The 26,359-nt window shown below is 41.8% G+C and overlaps 3 protein-coding genes across 7 annotated transcripts; 2 read left to right on the plus strand and 1 right to left on the minus strand.

The window, feature by feature from the left end:
- Positions 1–500: 500 nt before the first annotated feature.
- On the minus strand, positions 501–5,104 carry LOC113154697 (keratin, type II cytoskeletal 8-like). The gene is made up of 9 exons (XM_026349035.1): positions 4,615–5,104; positions 3,207–3,415; positions 2,873–2,933; positions 2,668–2,763; positions 2,330–2,494; positions 2,021–2,146; positions 1,638–1,858; positions 1,483–1,523; positions 501–1,190 (listed from the first exon to the last, which is right to left on the minus strand). Exons 1-9 carry the CDS (start codon positions 5,044–5,046, stop codon positions 886–888), a joined length of 1,656 nt encoding a protein of 551 aa, XP_026204820.1. The 5' UTR covers positions 5,047–5,104; the 3' UTR covers positions 501–885.
- A 5,011-nt stretch (positions 5,105–10,115) lies between these two features.
- LOC113154699 (keratin, type I cytoskeletal 18-like) lies at positions 10,116–13,951 on the plus strand. Of its 2 annotated transcripts, none has more exons than XR_003298056.1 (7): positions 10,116–10,660; positions 12,044–12,126; positions 12,349–12,505; positions 12,600–12,764; positions 12,850–12,975; positions 13,251–13,537; positions 13,666–13,951. XR_003298056.1 is itself a non-coding variant. In XM_026349037.1 (7 exons), exons 1-7 carry the CDS (start codon positions 10,217–10,219, stop codon positions 13,703–13,705), a joined length of 1,236 nt encoding a protein of 411 aa, XP_026204822.1. In that variant the 5' UTR covers positions 10,116–10,216; the 3' UTR covers positions 13,706–13,951. The 2 variants fall into 2 exon arrangements, 1 of the variants encoding a protein (XP_026204822.1); XM_026349037.1 differs by having other exon boundaries at positions 13,251–13,471.
- A 1,081-nt stretch (positions 13,952–15,032) lies between these two features.
- eif4ba (eukaryotic translation initiation factor 4Ba) lies at positions 15,033–24,586 on the plus strand. Of its 4 annotated transcripts, XM_026349031.1 has the most exons (15): positions 15,033–15,066; positions 16,995–17,135; positions 17,633–17,838; positions 18,517–18,633; positions 18,851–18,905; positions 19,030–19,179; positions 19,586–19,717; positions 19,941–20,102; positions 20,329–20,593; positions 20,758–20,846; positions 21,134–21,395; positions 21,546–21,583; positions 22,985–23,114; positions 23,606–23,678; positions 23,960–24,586. In XM_026349031.1, exons 1-15 carry the CDS (start codon positions 15,054–15,056, stop codon positions 24,035–24,037), a joined length of 1,911 nt encoding a protein of 636 aa, XP_026204816.1. In that variant the 5' UTR covers positions 15,033–15,053; the 3' UTR covers positions 24,038–24,586. The 4 variants fall into 4 exon arrangements, with proteins under 4 accessions (XP_026204816.1, XP_026204817.1, XP_026204819.1 ...); XM_026349032.1 differs by lacking the exon at positions 22,985–23,114 and having other exon boundaries at positions 15,034–15,066; XM_026349030.1 differs by lacking the exon at positions 15,033–15,066 and having other exon boundaries at positions 16,952–17,135.
- Positions 24,587–26,359: the final 1,773 nt, after the last annotated feature.

Below are 26,359 nucleotides of genomic sequence, written 5' to 3' on the forward strand. Positions count from 1 at the left end.
TATCCTATTCCTCAGATAAGTCATGTGTGTTACGCTCACAGTACATATTTGCTTTTGCATGAATCACGTGTCCTTCTGTGTTCGCTAACACCTCTTGACCTTTTTAAGTTAGGCTGTATGTGGCATTAGTTTGTGTTGCTGTTGTTTTTGCCATTGTGCGAAATCTAAAAACACAACACTAATTTGGCATTTTAGAAAAATGCATGACCTTCAATTATAATACGTTAAAGAGAAACGGTTTATTGTGCACTGGGGCTGAGGCAGGTTGGGACTCGTCAGGTGTTCCACAGAAAAGGTGGAAAAGCTTCTGCCCTAGAATTTTCTCCACTTGTTTGTTTGGTGATTTACCAAAATACCTCAGTCCCTTTAGACTGATCTGACATGTTTCCCTGTGTCTGTAAATGTTTCCAAATTTTAATTGAATTTTGAAACAAATTAAATTGAATTGAAATTGATAAAATGATCGATGACAGACTAACGGTGCAGGACTTGATCATAAGATACAACATGTGAGTTGCAGAACACCAAAAAAGGTTTGAACTATACAGGAACACCAGGTTTAGCTTCAGGTGTTACGCATGGCGATGGTTTATTTTCTTTCTCACTCCTTTTGAATGTTATTACATTGCAAGTTACAAGTTGACATGTAACAAGATGGACAAAGGACAAGTTGGAGCAGAAGTGGAAAAGAAATAAAATAGGGCCACCTGCTGGATAAACAGGGGTGGGGCAGTGATCACAGCTGACAGTTAACTACAACAGTTTTCAGATATCTTAACAAAGACTCGTTCGTTAGCGTCTTTTAATTAAGACTATCCGAAACAAAGTTGTGTTGACACATCTTACAGTAATCACATGGATCATTTATTCAAACATTTGGACTTTTTATTCTTTTGCCACAGCTTCAGCCTCCTCCTCCACCTCCTCCTTCTTCACCTCCGCAGGTGGCACCTCAGGGGCCAGCTGCTCCTCCGTCTTCTCCTCTTTCTCCTTCTCCTCCTTCTTCTCCTCCTCATCCTTCCCCTCTTCAGCCTCAATCACTGCAGTTTCTGTTTTGGCTACTGTGGTGCTCTTTACTAATTCTCCCTCAAGAACACTGACAGGGCCGCTGCTGGCTCTAGCTCCACCAAATGAGCAGCTGACGTAGGACGGGATGCGGGAGCTCTCCAGACCGTAGGTGTAGTTGACAGCTGCACATTCACAAGTGAATAGTCATGATTAACATTTTAACATTGATTCAGATCCAGTTAAACGTTTCTTGTATTTAAATGATGATTGATGACTGGTGTACAGCAGTGATTTAGTGACGTTTACTCTCACTCTCATTACTTCTCATATAACCATAACATAGATGTGTTTGCTCATTCGCTGTTTCAAAATGTAGAGATGTATGAAGCATTTATAATGTTAATGTGGTGAGAATCAACAGGAAAAAACTTGTTTGTGCAAAGATTCTTGCAGTCAGCTACAACATGAACTTACAAGTCTGCTTTGATATATTGGTCTTGATTCCAGTTGCCAACCTGAAGGGAGAAACATAAAAAGACCCATGAAATGTACCAAGTACTGGTGTAACGGATGCAGTTTTTATTCCTTCCACAAGCAGGTGCACAAGTCCTCTAACACTAACATCTCACCTGTCCTCCTCCCCTTCCAGGAGTTTCCTGTAAGTAGCAATCTCAATGTCCAGTGCTAGCTTCACATTCATCAGCTCCTGGTACTGGCGAACTTGAAGGGCCATGTCCTGCTTAGCTCTCTGAAGAGCTTCCTCCAGGTCTCTGACGCGGAGTCTAGCATCCTTTACTGCGAGCTCACCACGCTCCTCAGCCTCTGCGATCTGAGCTTCCAAGTTGTTGCGCTAGGAGTGGAGGAAGACAAGCACAGTGAAGTGTTGTATAGAGATTTCAGACGTCTTTATAAGGCCATGTGCAACTATGACTGTTTCCTAAATTACTACAAAAAAGAAATGACAAAATCACATTGTAGCAAAATACGTCAAACTGACATCTGTAATCCTCACCTGTGCTTTAACCATGTCAATTTCAGACTGGAGCCTCATTATCCTGCGGTTAAGGTCTGCAATTTCGGCCCTGGTTGACTTCAGGTCATCACCATATCTACCTGCTGACTGCTGCATCTCTGCATACTGACACAGACATGAATAGAGTGAAGTGGTATCACAAGATGCAAACTAAGGCAAAGCCAGGTTGGGCCAGGTTGAGCAGAGCAAACATGAGTCAAGACAAGATGACAATGTTTTTCATCCTCATGCGTGATGGCATGCTTGGCTCGTAGACTCCAGTTTTAAATAAACAAAGCATGATCTCACCTTATTCTGGTACCAGGACTCAGCCTCAGCTCTGCTCCGGTTGGCGATGTCTTCATATTGGGCCCGGACTTCAGCGACAATGGCGTCCATGTCAAGGTTACGGCTGTTGTCCATCTCCACAACAACAGATGTGTCCTTGATCTGACTCTGCAGCTCATGGATTTCCTACGCAGGACAACACATCGACCATGAACCGAGGATAAACAGACGTGGAAATGCACATATTTTGAATATAGATATAGATATATATATAGATAATATAGATAATTCAATTTAAAATGGCACATAGCTAAATGAATGATTCATTAGTCGTGAATTAGGTAAAATCAGGTTATTACTGCATCATAGAGCTGCCTCAGGAACTCAATCTCATCAGAGAGCCCATCCAGTTTGGCCTCCAACTCCACTTTCATCATGTAGGCTGCGTCTGTGTCCTGCAAGGAAGTAATGATATAAAGAGTGAGTTTTGAGAACATTCATTGCCGCTTGTCCCTGAAGACTAGTTATAGTTTCAAAATCAAGAATATGTGAATCTATACAAACCTTTTTAATGAGAACAAAGTTATTTTCACTCTCATTGCGCTTGTTGATCTCATCCTCATACCTGGAAAATAGTGGACATGACCTTAAAATATAGCTTATATTGTTTTAACCTATTGTAATGTTCAGTGAGTATGAAGACATTCAAAATATTAAGACAAAAATAAAATTAATAATACAAAATAATGTAAATAATGCTTTAAAGGTAGACAGCACAGGTACAAAGTTCCTGTTCCGTGGGTCTGGACAATGCTGCGCTTGTTTGGAAAAATTGAATCGATGCACTTTATATTACTATATAAGAGATCAATATTAAAAATCTCAGCACTGTGCTCACTTGGTTTTATAGTCCTCAACAAGGCCTGTCATGTGATGCAGGTCCGATTCCAGTTTGACTTTTTCATGACCCAAGTTGTCTAGTTGCTTCCGCAGGTTGGCAATGTAGGCTTCAAACATGGCATCTACGTTGGAGCGAGACGTGGTCTGCTCCTGCAGAAGTTTCCACTTGGTCTCGAGCATTTTGTTCTGCTGTTCTAGGAAGCGTACCTACAGAAAGAAAGATTAATGATAAACAGAGGAGAAAATGAATTCGTCCATTCGTCAGAAATCGTTGTGAAAATACAGATACAAATGGTTAATTTTCATATTGAATTGATCTGAGGTGACTTATAAAGACTTGATACATGATAACCCACTCCAAGATCATTTCCTTAGATATATAAGTGAGACATGCATTCAGAGACGGGGGAAGTGACACACAAAGACTTCCCTTTGTTTAATGCTGTGGACAAAGAAAAGCCTAAATGTTAACTGATAGAAAAATTGCTACTTGAACTTCTTTCATCTGCATCAGCCTCTAAATGATACATCAATTACCTGTCATTCAACTCAAACCCATGCTGCCACATCTCAAGACAAAGTGGCTCTTGTAAGTTTGCCCCTTTACACCTTTGCTATTCATCACAATGATCCCGGGTGGGGTCCTGCTCCCACTCAGCAAACAAAATGAGAAACACACAGATCTGAGTTTATGTGTACCTATGGCATGTAAAGAAGGTGGCATGTGCTTTGTTTTATGATGACAAGACGTAGCGTCACCATGATTCATTTACAACTTTACTTCTACCCTGTATTACAGCTGGGTTCTCCCTATTTATGAGATACAGTGACAGAGAAGTAATCAATGTCAGGTGGAGAAAAAGCTTAAGACATTTAAACAATCTATAGATGCAAAACAATGTTTTACTGCATATTACTGTCAAGAAAATTCTTTTTTTGCCTACATCAGCCTCATTAAGTGGGTTTTGGTAGATATTTCTGTAGTGAGCTAGTCCTATGTGTTTAAAATGCTTGTCTCAAGCAAACCTTTGCCCCAGGCACACCCACTTATTATTCTTCTGCAAATGCAGCTCTGCATGCTCCCTACATTCAGGTTGAACCTCTTATCTTGGCTCCGAGATCTCAGCATTGTAGGAAGCCAAAGCATTATCTTCCACAAAATCACCGTGCCTGGCGTAATGTTGTACACATTGTTTTCACAGTGATTGTCTCAAGGATGATCTGCATTGTGAATTCAGAGGTTTTTAACCTTGAGCTATTTCGGTTTGCAATGTACTCGTTTCCTCTGAGGTTATTTTTCTACTCTGCATGATGGATCCAGAGTTATGAGGTGCTACAAAACATACAGTGTGTGCTGTTTTTGTTTTTATTCTATGAATATCCACATGTAACTTGAGTGGACTGACCTTGTCAATGAACGAAGCAAAGCGGTTGTTGAGGGTCTTGATCTGCTCCTTCTCCTGGGTGCGGATTGCCTGGATGTTGGGGTCAATCTCCAGGTTCAGGGGGGCCAGCAAGCTCTTGTTCACTGTCACGGCTGTGATAGGGGCCACCACTTCATTCGCCAAACCACCACCGAGGCCCACATAGCCAAACTCTGCAGCACCTCCTCTTTGTCCAGACCCTCCAACATATCCACCGACTACCTTAAAACCCCCAGCGCCCACGGCAGCGCCACTGCTGCCCACTCCCCCGTAAGAGCCACGGACACCGTAGCTCTGCCTTGCACCACCCACACCACTTCCAAAGCCTGAGAAGGAGCGGCTGCTAAAGCCCTGGGTTGGGCCCCTGGAGGACACTGTGGAGTGGGTGGTGGTCTTCACGGCTCTGACAGACATGGTCACAGAATGGCTGTGTAGCACTCAGGTGGTGTGAAAGGAGAGACTCTGCTGAAGGAAGGAGAGTCCGGCAGATGGACCCTCCCTGGTCCTCGGTGCTATTTATCAGAGCAGAAGAGGGAAGCTGCTGAGTTGTGATTGGCTGGTGACCTCAACAGGGAGGTGAAAGCGAAGGGGGGAGATGAGGAAGAGGAGGGAATGAGACAAGAAAATCACATGTTGATAGAGCACAGGTATAATATACTAACTAGTGCCTCCAGGTTTCTAAAGAGCTAATGGAGAAACACAAAACCACCTGTGAGATGTCATTTTCTATATTTGAAGTATTACATCACTTCACATCACAGTGGCAAACACTCCCAGCCTATTTTAGATCCACAAAATTATATTCCACGTCAGACACAGGCTACAGATTTGCTGTATCCTCTGTACACAAACACAAAGACACGGCAACAGAATATGAAATCACTTATACATTATTACATTAGGTATAATGAAAAGGCACAACAGTTTATGATCTTATCTTCTCTATTACAACTGTTCTCACAGACGTGACATATTGCAAAGTGAATTGTGGTTGCCTAGTGTGATGCACTTCACGTGTTTGTGCTCTGTGTATCACCTAATTGTGGGAGAACCACTTTTTACCCACTGAATATAGAGTACACCACTATCTATGTATCTTTACAAGTGGTTAAATGCTCATTGCTGCGTACTTTTGTAATTGTTATCAAAAGTGATAAAAAAAACAGAAAAAGAGCACCATAGACCAAAGCAGCAAGTTAGCAGCATGTGGAACGTGTGTTTAAAGTGAGGAGATTGCACAATTATATGGTACAGTGTGGTGGATTTTGCCATTATCATTCATGATCAGAGCATTCAACACACACACACACACACACACACACACACACACTCACACACACACACACACACACACACACACATATACTACTGATGAACATTCCTCTCATATCAGTTAGATGGAGAACAAACAGAGTTTGTCTCTTTCTTTTACTCTGAACCTCACCTTAGTCTTAAAGCTTCCTCCACCCACACTGGCAAATACCCATAAAAGCACCACATAAAATACTGAGACTGCACATTATAGCTCATTGGATGAATGGATATATCCTGTAAATAAATGCCAGACTGTATCTTAGTGCGTATCTGTTTCCATTGTTGCACAAATTAAAAGTCTCCATTGTTAAAGCCTCATCATTTCTGGGACAGTGTCATTTAACATCTCGTGCTCATGGGATTTTCTGAGAATGGTCTCGTCTTTTACAACGTTGAACAAAAATGTATAGAAAACTGACAGGTGATGACAAGAATCAAATCCGAGGGAAATCTTTTGGCAACTGTTGTGCGGAAACATGTTGGAGAAAGAACAACAGCCTGAATCGTGTTTTGCTTGGCTTCTCTTAAACAGTGACGTGCCTCTTCACAGTGAAGCTGCTGTGCTAAATCTGAATGCAACCATATAAGTACAAGTGAACCGGTTTTAGTTGTTTCGTTAACTCAGCCTCTCCAGTAATTATACTGGCTGATGTACAGAGGTGTGTTCATTTCACATGCGATGTCTTAAACATTACATTTAAGTTGGAATTCCTCATTCTTTCAGCACAAGGAGAAAACCCCTGTAATTTAAGAAGCAACCCCCCTGACCTACAATCTCTTAAGCGGCCAATGGTGATTTGGTTTGTATGAAGCTGCTATGTGACACATCAAGTCAAGAATGTGCTGAGAGAGAGAGACACATACATGCCACGAGACGGAGAGGAAGGGTGGAGAGAAGATGAGCATGTGGGGATATGAGAAGACAATTAGCAAAGATAAGCAACTAATCTATTTCACCACCACCACTGACAGATTGACAGAGATGAACGATAAGGATGGGGATACATGACATTTTATTGCAATTTCAAGTAGACAAAGACCTACAGTCACCACAGCATATGCATTTTACATTATTATACTGTTATATGAACTTGAATTTGCAGAATGATTTAAGCACAAGATCGGACTAATACTGAAAATACGCTAAAAAAGAAGAAATAAGTAAAGGAAAAGGCTGTAGAATAGTTTAAGCTTTGGTTTTAAGACTGGACTTATATATGTACTGTTCTGGATGGTTCTGCCAAACCTTTAAAGTTATCCGCAAGGTTTGTTATAAAGGTCACCCATGATGTCTGTTCAGAGAGCCTCCACACCAGTAATCAATGAAACCAACATGAAGCGTACAGTTCAACAAACTCAGTGCAGATGTACTCCCTGTAACTATGGAGGTTGTGGCTGCAGGATTTGCAGTTGTCCACCAACTTTCTCTGTTTGCTTTGAGACTAGTGCCCCCTAGTGACCTGAAGATAGAAGTGTGGGATTTCTGCACAGGACACTGCACAGTAGGAGTGGCACGGATCGTATGGTGTTTCTCATGGATGATCAGCTGCTCTGCTTCATGAAACTATACTGGGGAATTTTAGCCCCATTGGCAGCATTGCTCTGGGGCAACAGTGTTGGTCAGTTAGTCAGTCCACCACTGAAAATACTCAACATAATTGGATGGATTGTCATAAAACCTAAAGCAAGAGTACAGTCAGTCAAGGTTCAGTTCCTCAGGAAACAATTATAATGAATTGGATGGCATGCCCTTGAGTCACATGTATCTAACCTTTCTTCTTACATTTGTTCATGTGACTTTATTCTAAACAACAAAAAAGGGAGAGGTGTTACATTTACTGTACGCAGATATTTAAAAAGTCCTTTTGGGTAGTGAAGGTACTGCTTTAAGAATCAGTTTCACTTTATCTAATGAAATGATTCATTCCTCTCCATGAGAAATGAAAGTACAGGTGACTGTTCCGACCGCTCCTTTCATGTGTTCCTGTGAAATGTCACTGTGCTATAAATAGACATCACATCCCACAGACAAATCAACTCTTAGTCCAACACGTTTTACTAACCTGCAATGTGTGACCAATACGCTCAGGTCCTAAAACTGGAATCGCAAAAAAGATAAACAAATGACCTGCTTTGGTGGCTGTTGGTCAGGGAATAATAAAGAAAGGAGGGAGGATGTAAGAAAATGAATGTGTCTGCCTGTTTTACAGTCACACGCAGTCACCAATGTTTTAATAATCAAATTAGGGATTCAAATATATTTTGGAGTAGCTTGCTAGTAGTTGCTGGCACCATCACACACTTGATTTTTGCGAAGTGCATCTGTAAAATAATCATCAAGTAACTAGTTATTGTTATTTATTATTGTACTACTACTTTTACCAAGTATGCATACCAAGCTTTAGCTTTAGCTCAGCTGCAAATACATATTTTTGTTTTTGTATATATGGGTGGGGTGAAGTGAAATCCAGTTGAACCCATGCAGCCTGACAGTTGTGCAAAATTGGTTAAACAGTAGTTTCCAGATTCCCGCTGTGACTAATAGTCACAGGTTCTAGCTTCTCCTCTTTTATTCACATTTTTTACTGTTTTATCTGCAGATATTTACAATTCAAATTCAGATTAATTTAACTTAGACAAAAATCAGTTAAAGCAGGAAACAGGAGAAGACATTAGTAAATGTCACAAACACACATTATAGATATTGGACGTTACAAGTTGTTAATCTAAGTTCCTGTTTCCATTTTTCAGCAGTTTTTTTTTTTTTTTCAGGTCCTGGCAAGTGAGTAAAAAATGTTGCCAACACACATTCAAACAAACAAGTCAGTGTAGACACTGTCATGAGGTATGAATCATGCTCGAATGATTTGTTCCTCTTTATAGTCGCCTGTCCACATCAGAGGCCAAACTTGCTGGTGTTGGCTTTTCTTTTTCTTTTGTTAGTTTCTATGTGTTTGTTCTTTCCGATTACTGAACATGATCAGTAAACGACACCGTGAAGGGCTGGACTGAGGTAGTGTGAAGTGTGAGAAACCTGAAACTTCAGATCAGGAAAGAAAAGAACTGGGAGTTACTGGAGTTCAGGATTTTACCCTAAGGTGGGGCGGGGGGGCTTTGTCAGTTGGCTTTGTTATCCACTTCTCTGGGCCCAGAGTAAAAAACAAGCTCTGACCAAACCTTTAATGTTTAGTTGAAGCTAAATTAACCTCTCCAAGGTCATGCTAGAACATTTTATATATAGTAGTAAGTTGTTTTATAGCAGTGTGATGCCGATATTGGTGTTTTTATTTTCTTTGTGGATCGAAAAGAGGCCACCAAATGTTCCTTTCCTACTGAGATATAAAACATAGTTATCATGGCGGGTACCACACATAAGACTTGATGTGTGGTAGCAGATAATTGTCCATTGTACAATTGGTGAATGAGGGCAGCTTTTCTTTCCATGTGAGTGCACTCTGCTGGATCAGGTAACCTTTGTTTTTTGTGCATCTCATCTCAGCTTGGGTTAATACTTAATACCCTATTTACCATCTTGAAATATGAACATAGTTACCACTGTAAATAAGTTTAATGTTCATTCCTGTTGTCTTTGTGATTGAAGTTTCTTCAATGCTGAAAACATTCATGTTCACCTCCCTCACTATGTACAGCTAAAACTCTATCTGTAATGTTGTGCTGTTCTGTGTTGCATATCTCACTTTCAGTTTAGTCTAGATAGGAAGGTTGAGAAAATCTGTTTATTTTGGAGCATAGCTGACCACAAATGTAGAAGCTATGCTACAAATACTAGACAGTGTGCCTTGTTTGGGCAAACCAAAGGATTTCTGTTGCATGATTACAAAGTCTCTTTTTGCAAAGAATCTTCTACACTTTAACTAATGTTTCATTCAATATGTCCTTTATAACTTTTACTACTCTCTGTGATTTCTATAGCTCTCATAGTTAAACTCATTAGCTCTGGTTGCTCACGTATTAATGTTTTAGTTTGTTTTCACAACAGAAGATAACTGATATTTCCATAGAGACAGAAAACACAATGTAGGTTTTAAAAAGGGGAACATGTGGGTGAATGAGAGCAAAAAAGAGCAGGGAGGGGGACGGGGAGGGGAAGGCTAGTGGGCAGGGTCTGAGAGACCAGTTGTGATTAAGGGAGAAGCAAGAGTATAAGTTTCCCACTTCCCACAGCCAGCCTCACTTTCTAAGCCAGTCAGCAGTGAGCTACCATATCTCATTTTTACTGCAGTCTCTGCTGTGCCTAAACTTCTCCAAAATGAGCTCCAGAAGATACAACATCACAATGACCCGCTCTACACCCCAGTACCGTGCTGCCAGCATTCATGGCGGTGCTGGAGGACATGGCAGCCGCATCTCCTCTACCCCTTCATCTTTTTTGCGTTCCAGTGCCCCACTCACCTCTTCTTCAGCTGCCTTCAATCTGAGCAGTGGAATGGGTGGCAGCAGGGGCGCAGGTTTTGGTGGTGCCGGTGCATCTGTGGCAGCTGGTGGTAGTTCTGGTTCTGGGATCCTGGGCAATGAGAAGGGAGCCATGCAAAACCTGAATGACCGTCTGGCCAACTACCTGGAGACAGTGAGGAACCTCGAACAGGCCAACAAGGAGCTGGAGGTGAAGATCATGGAGGCTTTGGAGAAGGGAGGGCCCGACATGAGAGACTACAGCAAGTATGAACCCATCGTTGATGACCTACGCAAACAGGTAAGCATGAAAAGAAATACTGACCATTAAAATGAGCAGGTGACATGTTGGGAAGCTGAGAAAAAATTGGGAAGCTGTGGTTGTTAGTTGTCCTACTTGATACTGTCAAAATTAGAAAGGTGAGTGATTTCAGAGTTGAAATGCTTTAGAACTGCTTCACAGGGCCTCTACTATGATAATCCATGAGTGCATGTGATTGGCCTAACCATTACAGACAATGGTTCAAATGTACGACCACTTGTGGCAATAAATTCTATTAGTGAATTCAATATTTATCTATGCCTAGATTGAAAGGTGGAAAATTAAGATTGAGAATGCTTGCATTGATGTGGCAGCTTTTCTCTTGCTGGTTATCAAATTTCTCGCGAGAGAATGAAGGGTGTGGTTGCCAAGCTCGGGCTCCCAAACCGGCCACAACTTCCTCTGATGATTCACCAACACAAGGATATGATCACGAGAGGCAGAGGAGCAGAAAAGCTCTCAAACACACATTTCCCAGACAGAAAAGCATTCCCAAATGGTCCCACTAGTAAATGCTGATTCCACAAGCACGCTGTAGGAGGACCTCAACGTGAAACAGATGTGGGGTAATGACACACAGACAAAGCATCTTGGACTGCCAGCGGGAGTGAGTGTGTGTGTGTGTGTGTGTGTGTGTGTGTGTGTGGGGGGGTGTGTGGGTGCACTGGTTGTATAACAATCAGCTCTAGTCAGTGGGGTCAAATATCACATTCTTCTCCAGACCTCCAGCTCTATAATGTCACATAATGACACATTGATGGCGACACTTTTTCTCGACATACACAGGGACATGCATTTTCCCTTTTTTTCTCCGAAACAGGAAACCACGGCCACGTAAAAAGTACAAACTCACAAACACCCTCATGCACAAAGAATTCTCTGCACACATAAACACACGCAGTGATTTGTGAAAAAGAGAATGACGGACAGAGACAGCACAGCTGCAGGAAAACTGAAGAGAAGAAAAACTCTTCAGTGCTTATTCAGACAGGAAGCCCATTTTTCCAACAGCGCTAAAACAAACCAGATTCTGTTCTGGCATGAGAACATCCCTTCTTCCTGCACTTTGACTGAACGTTACTGTGGATTGAACCATGTTGCGGCCTTACTGTGCAACATAAATCTGAGGTTGCTATTGTTACATCAGGAAAACAGTGATTGAAATTATATGTTTTATTCTTTAGCTGCATGAAGCAATTCTGTCTCACAGCACATAATGGTTTGAGCAGACAGCCAAGTTATGTACTGAATGCAGAGGCTACTGTGTTCTTTCAAACCACTACAACCAACAACGTACCATTTTTGGCAACCACTGCTCAACTAATTATACTAATTTTGTCATTAATTGTTTTTTCTCTTCAGATCTTTGACAAAATAGTGGACAACGCTCAACTAGTGCTTCAGATCGACAATGCCCGTCTTGCTGCCGACGATTTTAAAGTAAAGTAGGTTGTTTGAGTTTTACTTTCAGTGTTTATTCATATTGTTTTACACATTTGTAAAGTTACAGTTCATGTGGTCTAATAGCTATAAAAATTGATAGTATATGATTTCCGCTGCAGCAGTTTGTGTCTGCAGTACTTCTCTGGAATCTCTCTTTGGTAACTTTACTGCATATCGTGACTATGGTTTCGTGTCTAACCACGTATGTCTGTGCACACCTACAGGTTTGACAATGAGCTGGCAATCCGCCAGTCTGTGGAGGCTGACATTGCTGGGCTGAAGAAAGTCATCGATGACACCAACATGAGCAGGATCAACATTGAGAATGAGATTGAAGCCGTGAAGGAAGAACTCCTTTTCCTGAAGAAGAACCACGAGAATGTGCGTATACAGAGCACCCTCACACTTTACTATTGCTTTCTGTCCACAGACACAAGTCTTGAAAGTGTTCTGCCTTTCTCTGTCTGTCCTGTAGGAGGTGATGGAGCTGAGGAATCAGATCACCCAATCAGGCGTGCAAGTGGATGTAGACGCTCCCAAAGGTCAGGACCTGGCCCAGATCATGGAAGACATGAGAGGAAACTATGAGAAGATTGCAATGAAAAATGCAGAGGACCTCAAACGGTGGCATGAAAACCAGGTAATGCAGGGCTAAAAAGTGAATCAAGAAAAAGGATATGTCTCATTTATCTCGGTGTGGCGTTTCAACATCTTTTCTTTGTCAGATTGCAGATGTACAGGTCCAAGTATCGCAGAACACAGAAGCTCTACAGGGGGCCCAAATGGAAAAGAGTGACTTATCCAGACAAATACAGACCCTGGAAATTGAACTCGCTTCACAACAGAGCTTAGTAAGCGTGTACTTCATATGTACAGTCTTTTTTTATGTTAGTCACAAACATCAAATAACCAAATCCTCTCACTAGATTCAAACTTCTTGCTTTTTTATTTAAAAGTAAAAACCTTCATCATAACCCCCGAACCCCACGTTTTCATATTTTTATAAAGCAGCAAATACTTTCCAAATAATGTTTTAAATAAATGTTTCCCATGGTCTCGCAAATAAGACATTTTTGAATCACCACCTTTTTTGAAAACTACTTCTTTATTCTCAATCCTTTATTAGAAAGCCTCTTTAGAGGACACACTTCGCAACACAGAGCAACGAAACAACATGGAAATGGAGAAGTACAACAACGTGCTGGTCCACTTGGAAGCAGAGCTGACCAACTTGCGCTCAAACATCCAGCAACAGACTCAAGAGTACGAGGCTCTGCTCAACATAAAGATGAAACTGGAGAGCGAGATCGCCACCTACAGGAACCTGCTGGATGGTGAAGACTTCAAGTAAGAGTTGCAAATGGCTGGAGGAGAAAAAAAACAGATCTGTGTAAAGTGGTGATGGTGGTGAAGGTGAATATTGCAGTTGCTTGTTATCATGGTTTGCATGGTCAAGTATCCTTACATTGTACATTACTTCCAGTTGGCAGTGGTCACCACATATTTTTGAAAACAAAATGTTCTATCTGTGTTTTGGGCAGGCTCCAGGATGCGTTGGATGAGCTGGCAGACACAATCTAATTTTCAACAAAGGATGTGGGATCATCCCAACAACCCACAACTATCAGTCATGGAAAATATTTCCTGCTAATCCACTCAACTAAAGTCAGATTTGAACCAAGACCACATGCAGTCCAACCCGAATGGTTGAAGAGATGTCAATAAAAGCATTCTTTCACACCACTGGCAGGGCTGTTTCAAAAGCAATCATTGCCCAACCTGACAACAAGATAAAAATGAATAAAGCCACTTGCTGACCCACAGTCACAGCCCTTGTGCATTTGTTATTGTTACATAACTGAACAATGTGAATGAATGTTACACTTCGTGACAAGTTGTTGAATTTATTGCAGCTGATGAAACAAAAAACAGAGTTTGGAGAAATTACATTATGATTAAATAGAACAATTATTAATTTATTTGTGTTAACAGAGAACCATCTTTGCTGTTTCCTCTATGCACACCTTCAGGAAAAGCAGTATTCATTGATATTTGGCCATTAGAAGGCAGAATAACTGCAAAAGAAGCCAGGAGGCACAGGAGGTCCTTAAATATTCTGTCCTTACACCTCTGTTAATTCCTTTCTTTATATTTCCAATAGAGTTTCCTCTCAAATGATAAATATCTGTGTCCTAGGTCTACTTTAAACTTTGCCAGTTCATTTTGCTCGCAGCTTTAATTGACTAGTTTACCATCTGAAGAACATAATTTGAAATGGAGCACAACCTTAGATTTTTTCACCTTTCTCTATAACTCAAAATATTGTTACTCATTTTTGGGGGGGTTCTCTTTTAATATCCAGTTATTCAAAATGAATAACATTCAACACGTGCAAATTACTATTACCTGTCGATGACTGATGAAATACTAAGTACATAAGAAAATATACTAGAGCACAATACTGTGTTATACTGAACTTTTCAATAATAGAGCAACTTTCATGGTGTACTTACATTTCAGAGATACAAAAATGATTCTACTACATTCATTTGACTGTAGGTCTTGGCTTGCACACAAAGATTTTACATGAAATGTGCAGCACCTTTACAGCTACAACATTAAAATGCTGTTTACAAGATAATCATATGTGAAGATAATGCATCAGGCCAATAATATACAGTGCCGTATAAGGTAACGCACAAGCATTCACAAATATGCTCGTGTGCTCAAATAACAAGAGGTAAGCTATCGATAAAGTTCTGTATGGGGGTTAAAAATCAGTGCAGTGTTTTTTAAAGCTGCTGTGACATTTTGTGAAGAAGCAGCGAGCGAACAGGGAGGAGACAGGCGCCGTGAACGGCGATGCGCGCTCCCGACGATAAACCTCTGACGCCTTCATCCGGGAATTACTACGAACTCGTTCTCCAACATGGCGGCGTCAGGTGAGGTTTATGTGGGTGAACGATCTGGTCGGTTGGGCGAATTTCAAAGGGTCAAATACCGATTTAATTACACACATTAAGTTATAGCGTTATTAATATCGTATGTTTTATTCGGCGGGGTAGCTGTCGGCGTGTATTAATAGGTTTATCTGTTGTTTAGGCCTGATAAAGTCCCAACTGCTAGAGGAAGACGAATGAACGAGACGACTTGCACAATATGAGCATTTTAACCTACACGTTACTTGCGTTTTTGTCTTCTGAAAGGTGATATTGCGATGCTGGGGTTGTCTGCTTTCGAGTTCGCACGGTATTCGGCGGATTGGACAGTGCGCGACATGTTAGGAAATGTTTCTAACTGCGTGCAGCGCTGGCACATTGTATGCCCGTGGAGGAGCTCGCCGTGGCGCTCAGAGCAGATAAGCACCGGGCGCAAGCGCGCTTCGGGGAGGAGGGGTTGGGCCGAGGAGTCCGGGCTGCCCGGGGAATCTCCCCACGTGTGCAGCCTGGCTCCCTGGCTATCGGCGTTTGATGAAACGGGACAGCTGGGGTTGTTGGGTCACATCCTCAACACTTCCCTGGCAGCTTTACAACTTTAAACGGTCCGGTGCTAGCGGCCAAGGCTTGCTCCGTTGATGGCGCACTTGGATCCTGGTGTTGCGAGGTGCGCTAGGCCTTAAAACCTAGCCAGCCAGGGCAGCAGGGACACTTCCCCCCGTCGGCAGCCCTTTGCTGACTAAGCCCGTACAGCCACAGAGACAAAAGAGATCTAACGCTACGTAGACGTCCAGCCGGAATGATTAGCCTAACAATTAACGGCTAGCAGCTAATGTAGCTTTAGCACAAGTCAATACGGGCAAAAAGTTGACGTTACGCAGCTCCTAGCTGGCTCATGTCACGTTAGTGCGGAGCCCGGAGAAAGCTGCACGAACGGTGTATTATTCGTTGGCGTTAGACAGCACTGTAAAGGCCAGTTAGCTAGGCCTGGTAAGTGTAAGCAGTGAATTGGCATTATTTGCTGGAAAGCTGCTCCAAATCATCAGTGTTGCAGTCAGTGTGCAGGTTTTGTAACGATGTGTGTAAAGAATGTCCTGACTGCTGGGGTTTGGACAAAAAGCTCACAGCCAGCTTTGCACCCCCCTCCCTTTCTGCCTCAGACCAAAACAAACCAGACCTGCCCTGTGAGCGGTGTTTGAATCCCCCATGGGCAACTGACAGCTGTTTACCATTCATACAAACACTATGGGGAATGTTCTGCCATGGATATGCATCATTCATTAATTTAAACTGCAAGGCACATTTCCCTAAATACGCATCCTGATGGCCTAAAGTTGGCACATTTTTTTGCACCTAGATCTTGGATCTTAACAAATAGAGAGTAACATTTAATGACCTGCTTCACAGTGACAGTTGGTCATGCAGACCACTCCCTGCGTGTTTGCTTTCTAAAAACAAAATGCGTCGATGTTTTTGTTATCACTCACACACTGCAGTCTTATCTAGTTAAGCTGGGCAGCATTTAACTGCTCAACCCTGCAAAGAGTGTTTGTCTGTGTAGAGATGCAGCTGTTCACACAAGTATTTTAGCTTGTTGTGTTGGTCTTAAGTCTCTTACATTGCTGTGTCAGAACATTTCACTGTGAATTTCATAAATAATAGTTTTGGAATTAACTACAAGCTAATAATGCCATTACATGGTAATATTATATTATTGCTATTGGCATTCCTTCTGCAGGCACCTCCAAGCTCAGTCTGTGTATTTTAGCCCTCTGTAGCAAATGGAGGTGTACAGCTCTTATTAACATGGCCGGGCTGGTGAAAAAGGCCTCAAAGACTCCCTTGGCCTGCACTATATAAGCAATCGACCTATATATAGCCTAGCATGTTTCTTCCCTTGCTGATTATGCACTGTATGTTTATCTTCCCTCTAGGTAAGAAGAAGAATAAGAAGGGGAAGACCCTCACTCTGACTGACTTCCTGGCAGAGGACAGCGGAGGCAGCAACGCGCCGCCTAGCTACCCAGCTAAGTCCACAAGCTGGGCTGATGAGACTGATGACCTGGACGGAGATGGTGATTACTCACTCAAATACAAAATCTTACATACCTTGTGACTATCTTGTTTGCTCTCTGTATATCACTCACTGGAGTAGAAAGAAATGTAATTACATTAAAGATTGCAGTCAAACTGGTAGTGCAGTCAACATGTGATTGAATACTTAACTGAATATAATCAGACCTTTGGTTTTGTTTAATCTTAAGATGCGGCAGTAAGAAAATGTCGGCTAGTAAACCATGTAGCAGAGAATGCTTAAAGCCTTTTCAGTTTTAAAGATGAATGAAGAGGTCAAAGAGAAAATAAGCTGTAGTTCAGTTCAGGAATTTGCAATTTGTCTTTATGGTATTGTACCGTTGGTTGAACAAAACATTTTACCTTGAGCTGTGCCCAATTATAGCAGGTATTATTTAAAGTTACATGGTAAAACAACAGGCATATTAATTAAGTAGTCACAGCTTCATTTGAGTTATTTACAATAACTGTATTATTTTCCCTCTGCTTATCTCTCCAGTCTCAACTTCATGGCATACGGAGGAGGATTCATACCGAGCACCGCCCATTGACCGCTCCATCCTTCCCACAGCACCACGCTCAGCCCGTGAACCCAATATTGACCGGTCCCGACTGCCCCGAAGCCCACCATATACGGCTTTCCTAGGCAACCTGCCCTATGATGTCACTGAGGATTCGATCAAAGATTTCTTCCGCGGCTTGGCAGTAAGAGTTACAAGCACATTGTGGATCATATAACACAGAACACATAGCAAATGGTGGTTACAGTTGCTGCGCTCTTTGTTTTTGCAAAGCAACACAAACAGTGAACCTCAATTGACAAAAGCTGGAAAACGAGAGAAGCTCTAGTCACTCTTGTTTATTCAGTTAAAGTTTCTTAGTTCACACTGAGACACTGCTTTTATTACTGCCATAGTTCACACACTGCAGGACCAGAGCACAGAAGTAAATCTTTGTGTTTTTTCTCTAGTTATGCATCTATAGATAGATAGATGCTTCTATGTGGTCTATAACTTAATGTAGACAATCTTTGGCTAGATACAGCAGGATTGTATTGAATCCTATGTCTAATGAACACCGACAGCATCATTATTTTGGACAAATTGAAACAATTTGGTTGCCAAATATACTCTGGCAGCCTTCCCAAGTAAAGTAAAGTCTATGTGTGGGAAACACTGAACTCAGCCAAAAAAATTATTCCTCATGCAGCAGCCGTAGTAATATTTTTTTGGTAAAATATTACATAGTAAGTCCACTAATACCTGCACCTTGCTCATTGGTTATAGCTAACTAGGACCTGTTCTGTTTCCTGGATGGACTGTAACATTGTTGGACCCAGCTTGGTGCATTCTTTGTTTCATATGTTACGATTTTCATCCCTAGATCAGTGCAGTGCGTTTGCCCCGAGAGCCCAGTAACCCAGAGAGGCTGAAGGGCTTTGGCTATGCTGAATTTGATGATGTGGAGTCACTTCTGAGAGCCCTCAGTCTCAATGAGGAGGTAATGTGCCCTATGTGATGCAGCAAGATCATTGTCATAGTTTTGATTCTTTATTTTTACTAAACTAATGTACATGTACGTTGTTAAATTGCACAATCTTAGAGTATGATTATTTTCATTAGCCATTTTGTGTAAGAAATATAAGCTCTGTATCTGTACTAGTAAGAAGTAGAATATGGAGACTCTAACCATGTCCTCTGTCTGTTCATGCCAACAGAACTTGGGAAACCGAAGGATCCGTGTTGATATTGCAGATCAGTCTAATGATAAAGGTACACTGCTGTGTTTTCCATCTGACTGAACTTCTTTTCTGTTATGGTCATTTAGCAAATGGAAGTTGCCTCAGCCTTCAAATTCTGTAATGAAGCATGACATCTTCTCTTCTTTACATCTCAGAGAGAGACAGTGGGTCTATGGGAGGCAGAGACAGGGACAGGGGTGGCCGAATGGGGGACATGGGTCCCGACAAGACAGACAGTGACTGGAGAGCTCGGCCAAGTGCAGATGATGAAGGACCTCCAAGGAGAGATGATACCTTTGGAGAAAGTGAGTCAGAGGTGGCTTTATGTGCTTGAACACTAATACTTAGCTACACATGAACCGAGAAGATTTTCTCTTGCAGATGTGGAAAAAGGAGTTATTCCTAAGTAACACTGGTGTCAACCTAATGCTAATTAAATGTCCTTGGAAAATTCTAGTTCTATTAATGTGATAAAATAAAAGTGTCCAAACTACCTTTGACAACTGGATGTTTTACTGAAAGATTGCTTCATACTGTGATGATGTTCAGCATTTCTGTTGTAAAATATGCTAAAATACTATGTGTATTCTTTACCAATAATATTGGCTGCAAAGGTAATATCACTTTAACTCTATTTAATGTACAGGTAGTATGTACAACGCATATGCATATAGTATTGCATATGCTAAAAACAACCTAAACTTGTTACAGGGTCGCGGGACCGGTACGAGTCGGATCGTTACAGGGATGGGCCACGGCGGGACAATGATCGCTATGATGGAGGAAGAGACCGCTACCGGGATCGTTATGATGATAGGGACCGCAGAGACTACGATAGAGGAGGTGAATAGTTGTGCTCCTTTAGACCCGTCAGCATCTGTTTGTTGCCTGATTGTTCACCTTAAACTCAAAAAAATGTTTGGTTTTATCCCCCCATATTCCTGTGGTTTACACATCTGTCTGGCTGTCTGGCCTGTAGCCTTGATTTTGCTGGTATCTGCATTTCCTGTTTACGGCATCATCTCTTACAATGCACGTCTTACCTGTTCCCATACTAACATTTTAGGTTATGACTCTCGTGGTGGAGGAGGTCGCCGTGCCTTTGGCAGTGGTTTCCGACGTGATTATGATGACAGTCGGGGTAGCAATGATCGTTATGGGGACCGGGATCGCTATGGTGAGCGCGATGACCGGTACGACAGACGGGATGACAGGCGTGAGGAGAGAGGTGAGAGGTCATTCTATTAATACTACATTTGATTAGCATTATTTATTACCTGATCATATCAGATAATCTAGTTTTTGCGTTGGTGTCTGCTTGAGCAATTGCCAGTAAGTTTGTTATATTTTCCACAAATTCAGCTAGAAATTGATTTTTTTGGTTGATTTCTAAAAATTTATTCTGATCGTCACAGCCATACCAATCATTTTATTCTTCTCTGTGCTCTCCCCAGCTCCTCAGCAAAGACCCAAGCTGAACCTGAAACCCCGTAGTGTGCCCAAGGAGGAGGAAGGCAATAGCGGCGGGGGTGGGACTTCCCCTGCTGCAGCTCCGAGCCCCAGCACCAGGGCTTCATCCATCTTTGGTGCGGCCAAGCCGGTTGACACAGCAGCAAAGGAGAGGGAGGTAGAAGAGAGGCTGAAGAAGGAGGAAGAGAGGCTGCAGAGGCAGCTGGAAGAGGACAAAAGCCGAGGACCTGACAGAAAGATGCGAGACAGGTCAGTGTCAAGTGTGGAATGGATCATTTTCATTGTGTTTTGGCTAGTTTAGTGTTTATAAAGTGAATATATGATATACAATATAAATATATCATATTTTATTTAATATATCATAAATATATCATATTTATGAATGTCATTATAATGATTTTCTTCGTTTTCAGGGACCCAAGCTGGCGCAATGAGGAACCTCAGACTGAGCGATCTCGCACTGCAAGTGAGTCTTCACAGCATGGAAGCACTTCTGGAAGAGGTGAGATACTTCTACATTTCATTTGAGAGAAATCTGCTTTGTCCTATAAAGCTAAAAAAGCAATTTTCACTTTACACAAATGTATATGTAGTTATGGCTTTTTTTTTGTTTTTTTTATTATAGATAAAAAATTTTAATTGTTACAAAATTTTATCAAATGATATCTGTTTTGTCAGTGTAGGACTCAGCTGTGACAGAGAAACTGCCTTCTTCTGCACTGGGAAGTACTTATGTGTAGCCTGTATTCTATAAACGCGTAACATTCTGCTCTCTGCCTCTTCTGACAGGATCACGGTGTCGAGACAGTGAACGCTCTGGGGAGAATGAGGTTTTCAGTGGAAGAGAAGGTGAGCCCTCATCCCCAGGGTCTTCCTCACGGCCTTCATCTACCAGCTCATCCAAGGAGCCACTGAAGGTGATGCCTGCACCTCCTCCCAAGGAAAACGCCTGGGCCAAAAGAAGTGCAGCCTCCACAGGCTCTAGTGAGGGTGATGGACGGCCTGCAGTCTCTCCTGTTTCCCCAAGTGGTCCAGTTCCTCCCAAGCTCAGGTGAGAATACAGTGTATGTGATATGTTGGAAAATACTGTTTAAAAACAAAACAAAGAGTTCAAGGGCAACCGATTGAACACATTAGTTATTTAGCAAATTATTGTACAAAAGTTATTGCTTCTCCCTGACTGTTATCACTTTCTCTTTAGCTCCTCAAGTTCTGCAGACGAAAGAGGATCTGGAAAGGGTAAGACCTGCTAAAGTGTTACAGTTTAGAAAGGTTTAGACAGTAAAATATATACCACAAATAAATCGCGAACAAACCATGTTCCCCTAATATCAGGAGTCAAACGACTCGCATACACACCCGTCAATGGACTCGACGAAGGAAAGTTTAAGGACGATATTTATGTAAACAAACACTTGAGCACATCCACAAAGAATGATTATGGAGTCAGTCATGTTGGTAATCCTGTGAGTCTGTGAAGGTCTTTACACACAAGAAATCAGAACTGGTGGATTGATGAAAATCTAAACCACTAGTTGGGTAAAATGGTTAACAAAGCAAATAATGGTTTACATTCTGTATGGTGGCTATTTTGAATTCTTGGCATTCCCGCAGCCATGTGGTTACTCTGGACTAGACTCAGCCTCAGGTGTTCTTTAGCACATCATTGATCATATTGTAAATCAGGATTCATCTGTAATTATAGCTAATGCTTATGGGAATTCTTTCTTGTCATCTGAAGCATTGGACATGTGGACGTGTACTTGATTTGGCACTAAACCTAATAACACAAACAGTGTCTTGAGAATTCATCTCCAGGGGTCTGAACTGTGTTTACACAACATCCTTGATTCTTCTCGTTTGTGGTCATGCTTGAGAGTCTCCGTCAAATGTGGCTGTACATGTTTAAAGTTACTGCCTGTTGACATGTGCGCACTCTTCTGGAACAACCAAAATGTTAAAGGTGGTTTCACACTCGGAGCATCAGTGATCTGCGGCTTTCAGTTAATTCAGTAAATTCCATAAAAGTCATAAAATCGTGACTGTGACAGGAAGTTCAATATTTATGGGCCTCGTTCTTCATTATACATCAGTTAAATTAGAGATATACAAAAATGGTGAGGTGTAAGAATATTGGTTATTCTTGCTTTTCACTGTTTCATAACTTTACCATAATGAACATCATCCGTAAAGCAACAACATGTCTGAAGAAGCAAGTCAGGAGCTCATCTTCCTGCTGAGAGTGTATTCATCCCAAGGGGATCACAAAAATACATCTCACATTAGTAGTCTGCATTTTGTAGTCTGCAGAATATGCACCATTTGCAAGTGCACCATCTTTCTTAAGGGAAAATGAAATCTCAGTTTCAGACTCGGGCAGTCTGATTGTGAAAGTAATATTTACATAATATGCAGTGCAGTGTCAGAACAAGCCCTACATTTCTGATCATTGTAGACACCCTTAGAACAACAGTATCAGATTTTGTTGTTGTTGTGCACCTCTCATTTGGCCCTACATCAGTGACTAACACTTTTGAATCCAACCCAGTGGCTTTTGATGCTGCAGTGTGTTGTGAGTGTAGTCTACTGTACAAAGTCCACCAACCTCCCTTCACTCAACTGTCTGGCTTCTCCTTTAAGATGAGAACAAGGCTGACGGTATGCGTCGGGACCGGGGGCCCCCACGGGCACGAGGGGGGCCTGCAGGGCCGGGAGCAGGGCGGGGCCGAGGAGAGGGGCCCAACAAAGACCGAAGAAAGGAGGCAGACAGGTCAGCCATCCAAAGCTGGAAACAATGTACTGAAGACAGGGAGGAGCACATGTATGGGGCATCTGTAAAGAGTGGCCTGTGATCAGTTACACAATTGATGATGCATTCATTGTTCTTGGTGTTATGTACACTAGGAATACTACACCAGGCTTTTTGCTGTGTGGTGTGTGCATTTAGTGTTTAAAGTTTCTACACCAAATTGTAAAGGTCCTCATGCTGTAGCAACGGAAAACAACAGTACAGCATAAACTAGAGCTAAGATTTGAATAAAATATGTTTCTATTGAAATGAGTACATTGTATGAAGTACGTTCCAAGCAGCATGTAGACTTAAGTTAATGAAAGTTAGTATTCAAAAGATGAAAAATGAGCAGTTTGGGCTCATGTTGTTCTATTTTACCTCATGGGTTTGAGGAATCACAGGCAACAGTTCACTTTCCAGTGCTGAGCTGTGCCAATAAATTTTAACCTCTATGATCATTCTGATTGTAGAAAGGATATCAGAAGAGACCGAGACTCCAGACCACCTCCAGAGCCAAAGAAATACGAAGAATCACCAACCCCTGTACGTCCTTGACTGAGTGCTGTCAAAATCTGATTAAATCTTTGTGAAGTTTTATTCTTCATTAAAGAGTTTCCTGAAGCCTTTTAACCAGAGCTTTCTCTGTGCTTAGAACCATCCTGTTTACCGTGGATAGACAGCCCATCATCAGTCATTATTGTCCCTTATGTTTCATGCTTCTTGAGAAAATTGACGTTTGGTCTTTAAAGACTCCATATGTATATATATTTAGCATTCAAAGCTACTCTACTAATCATTGTGGTGTTGTGTTTTGCCTTTTTCAGAAGTTCAGCTCAGCCAGTAAATACGCCGCTTTGTTAATGGATGGAGACCAAGGAGACGACACTGAGGACGTAGAATAGAATGAAAATAACAAGACCAGGCCTGAAAGTGCAAGAAGAGGAGAAAATGATGAACGCAGAAAAAAAAATTATCTCACAAAGCTTTTGAAAAATCTCCTGTCATGGAAGAGGCTCCTGGGAGGATGTCACACCCTCCCTCCTTTACTCCTACAAACCTGTCCTTTACTTTCATCCTTCCTCCCACCCACCACCCTCCCCTGCCCCGCCTTCAGGACTTTTCAGGTTCTAAAGTATAGTCACATACTGGACTTGTTTTAAATGGAAAAGGAGTAGTTGGAAACATGGAAAAGTGATGGATAACATGAATTAATTGTAATAAATAAATGGAAAAAGTGGGGAAAAATGAATTTGTATATTTGTGGATCACAAATGTAGGAAGGTTGGAGCTTACGACAGAAGATGTAGCTTATTAAGTGGAACCTTTATTTTTTCAATTTTTTTTATTTTGAACTGTTTTGACTTGCATATAATTCCTACTTCAAATGCGTAACATTTGTATATTATAAGCCCTTTGTACTCAGTATTTGGTCTCGTAAACGCATTCAAAATTTATTCAATTAGTCAAAATCCTGTCTTCCGATACCCACAGTCATCATTGTTAAGACTTGGCCATTTTAAAACTCTCAGTCATTACTTGTTCAACAAATCATTTGAAGTTTTCAACAGTATTACAAGTGGGGACTGTATAACCCATATCCGACACTATTGCAGGTCTCAGTGGAAGGTTGAGAAAAGAAGAAGCAGCCGTAGCTCAGCTCGCACTCTGAGAAGTGCCCTTACCATCATCCCCAATCACTGTACAGATGTTTCTCTATTTCTACGCCTCCTGATGAAATATTCGCATCCATTAAAGGCTCATATTGGTCCTGACGTCTTAACGATTCTCTACAGCTGTCGAAATCATTTGCTCCATCTCTAATTAGGAGTACAAATATTTGGGGAAAGTTTGGCATTACTTATGGTTGGGGGGTTTTTTCATGAACTTGCATCAACCCATCTTCCAGTTTATAATAAATTGGGGTTGTTGCGTACATTCAAATAGTATATTGTCATTACATAAGTATGCATTACTGGAAGGATCCAGACTGAGGGTTTAAAAGTCAGATATAGTCCTTATCTCTTTAGTGTTTTACTTTTATTAATAGTGTATCATTTTACAGTATGGTAATTTAAGATAGCCATGAATCAAGATGGCATATTGCATCATCAGATGCGTCACACTAACGTGCAACCAAGTATTGTTCTCTGTTGATCTCCTGGTGTGGTCTGTAGGGCAGAGAATTTACAGTGTTTCTTCAGTCTCGGCCCCCTGCCGAGGGCCAGACTCTCGGTGGCAGCTGGTTAGGATCCTGCTGAGCCCCACGTCCCCCACACACACAGAGGACGCTCGCTTTAATGTATGGTACTCTTTTAGACCCCTCAACAGCAGGTCACTCTTTACAGCATACATCAGCATACTAGAGAGCAACAGGAACACTGAGGCAGACAGAAACGGTCTCGTGTTTAAAACGATGATAGATGGTGACTGTCAATGTTAAAGTAGCGTCATGTTTACATAGTTTACTTGCATTTATAAATGAACAGTGCCATTTTCCGCCTGTACGTTTACATCAGAATTGAGTGAAAGATTGAAATGCTACAATCATACAAACCCTTACAGTAGCTACTGGCTCTCTGAGGCTGTGCTTTCTTCCATACTAGCATCAGTGCACTAACATGCTGTTGAGCAGGTATAATATTATCCTTACTGAGCCTTTCACTCAGGTGCATCAGCATGCTGACATTTTCTAATGGGTCACCAAAGTTATTGCAATTCATCATGGACGACAACATGAACATGGCGCCTTTCTGCATATGTCAACATGTTTATGGCACTTGAGGAAGTCAGGGGGCCACTTCAGGTGTGCAACCACGTTGTCAGGACCATAAGAAAGCGAGCGGCGCCACATCCAGATGCTATCTGAGAAGGCAGTTGATGTGTTAATGAGTTTTTCTCCCTCAGTACAAGGTGGATTTTTACCACTGCAGAGTCTTTCCTCTTTTTTTGCACTTGTGTCCCGCGGGCCTCTTGATTAAGCGTGAAGTCAACTTAACTTCTGCTGTCTGCTGGTGTTTTTCGCTGCAGCTGCAACACAGAGGCAATACTCACTTTCAAATGGATGTTGATGATTTGTCGCCTAATTTAGCTCGCAGCCGCAGATTTGTCTCACTTTTTAAACCAAAGACGGCTTTGTGTAGTCTAACCAGGGGCTAAGAACATGGCTTCAGAAAGAGCTTATTGTTGAAAAATTTCCACTCACAACTGTAACCCCCCCCCCCCCC

Source organism: Anabas testudineus, chromosome 5 (genome assembly GCF_900324465.2).
Source record: "Anabas testudineus chromosome 5, fAnaTes1.2, whole genome shotgun sequence".
NCBI lineage: Eukaryota > Metazoa > Chordata > Actinopteri > Anabantiformes > Anabantidae > Anabas > Anabas testudineus.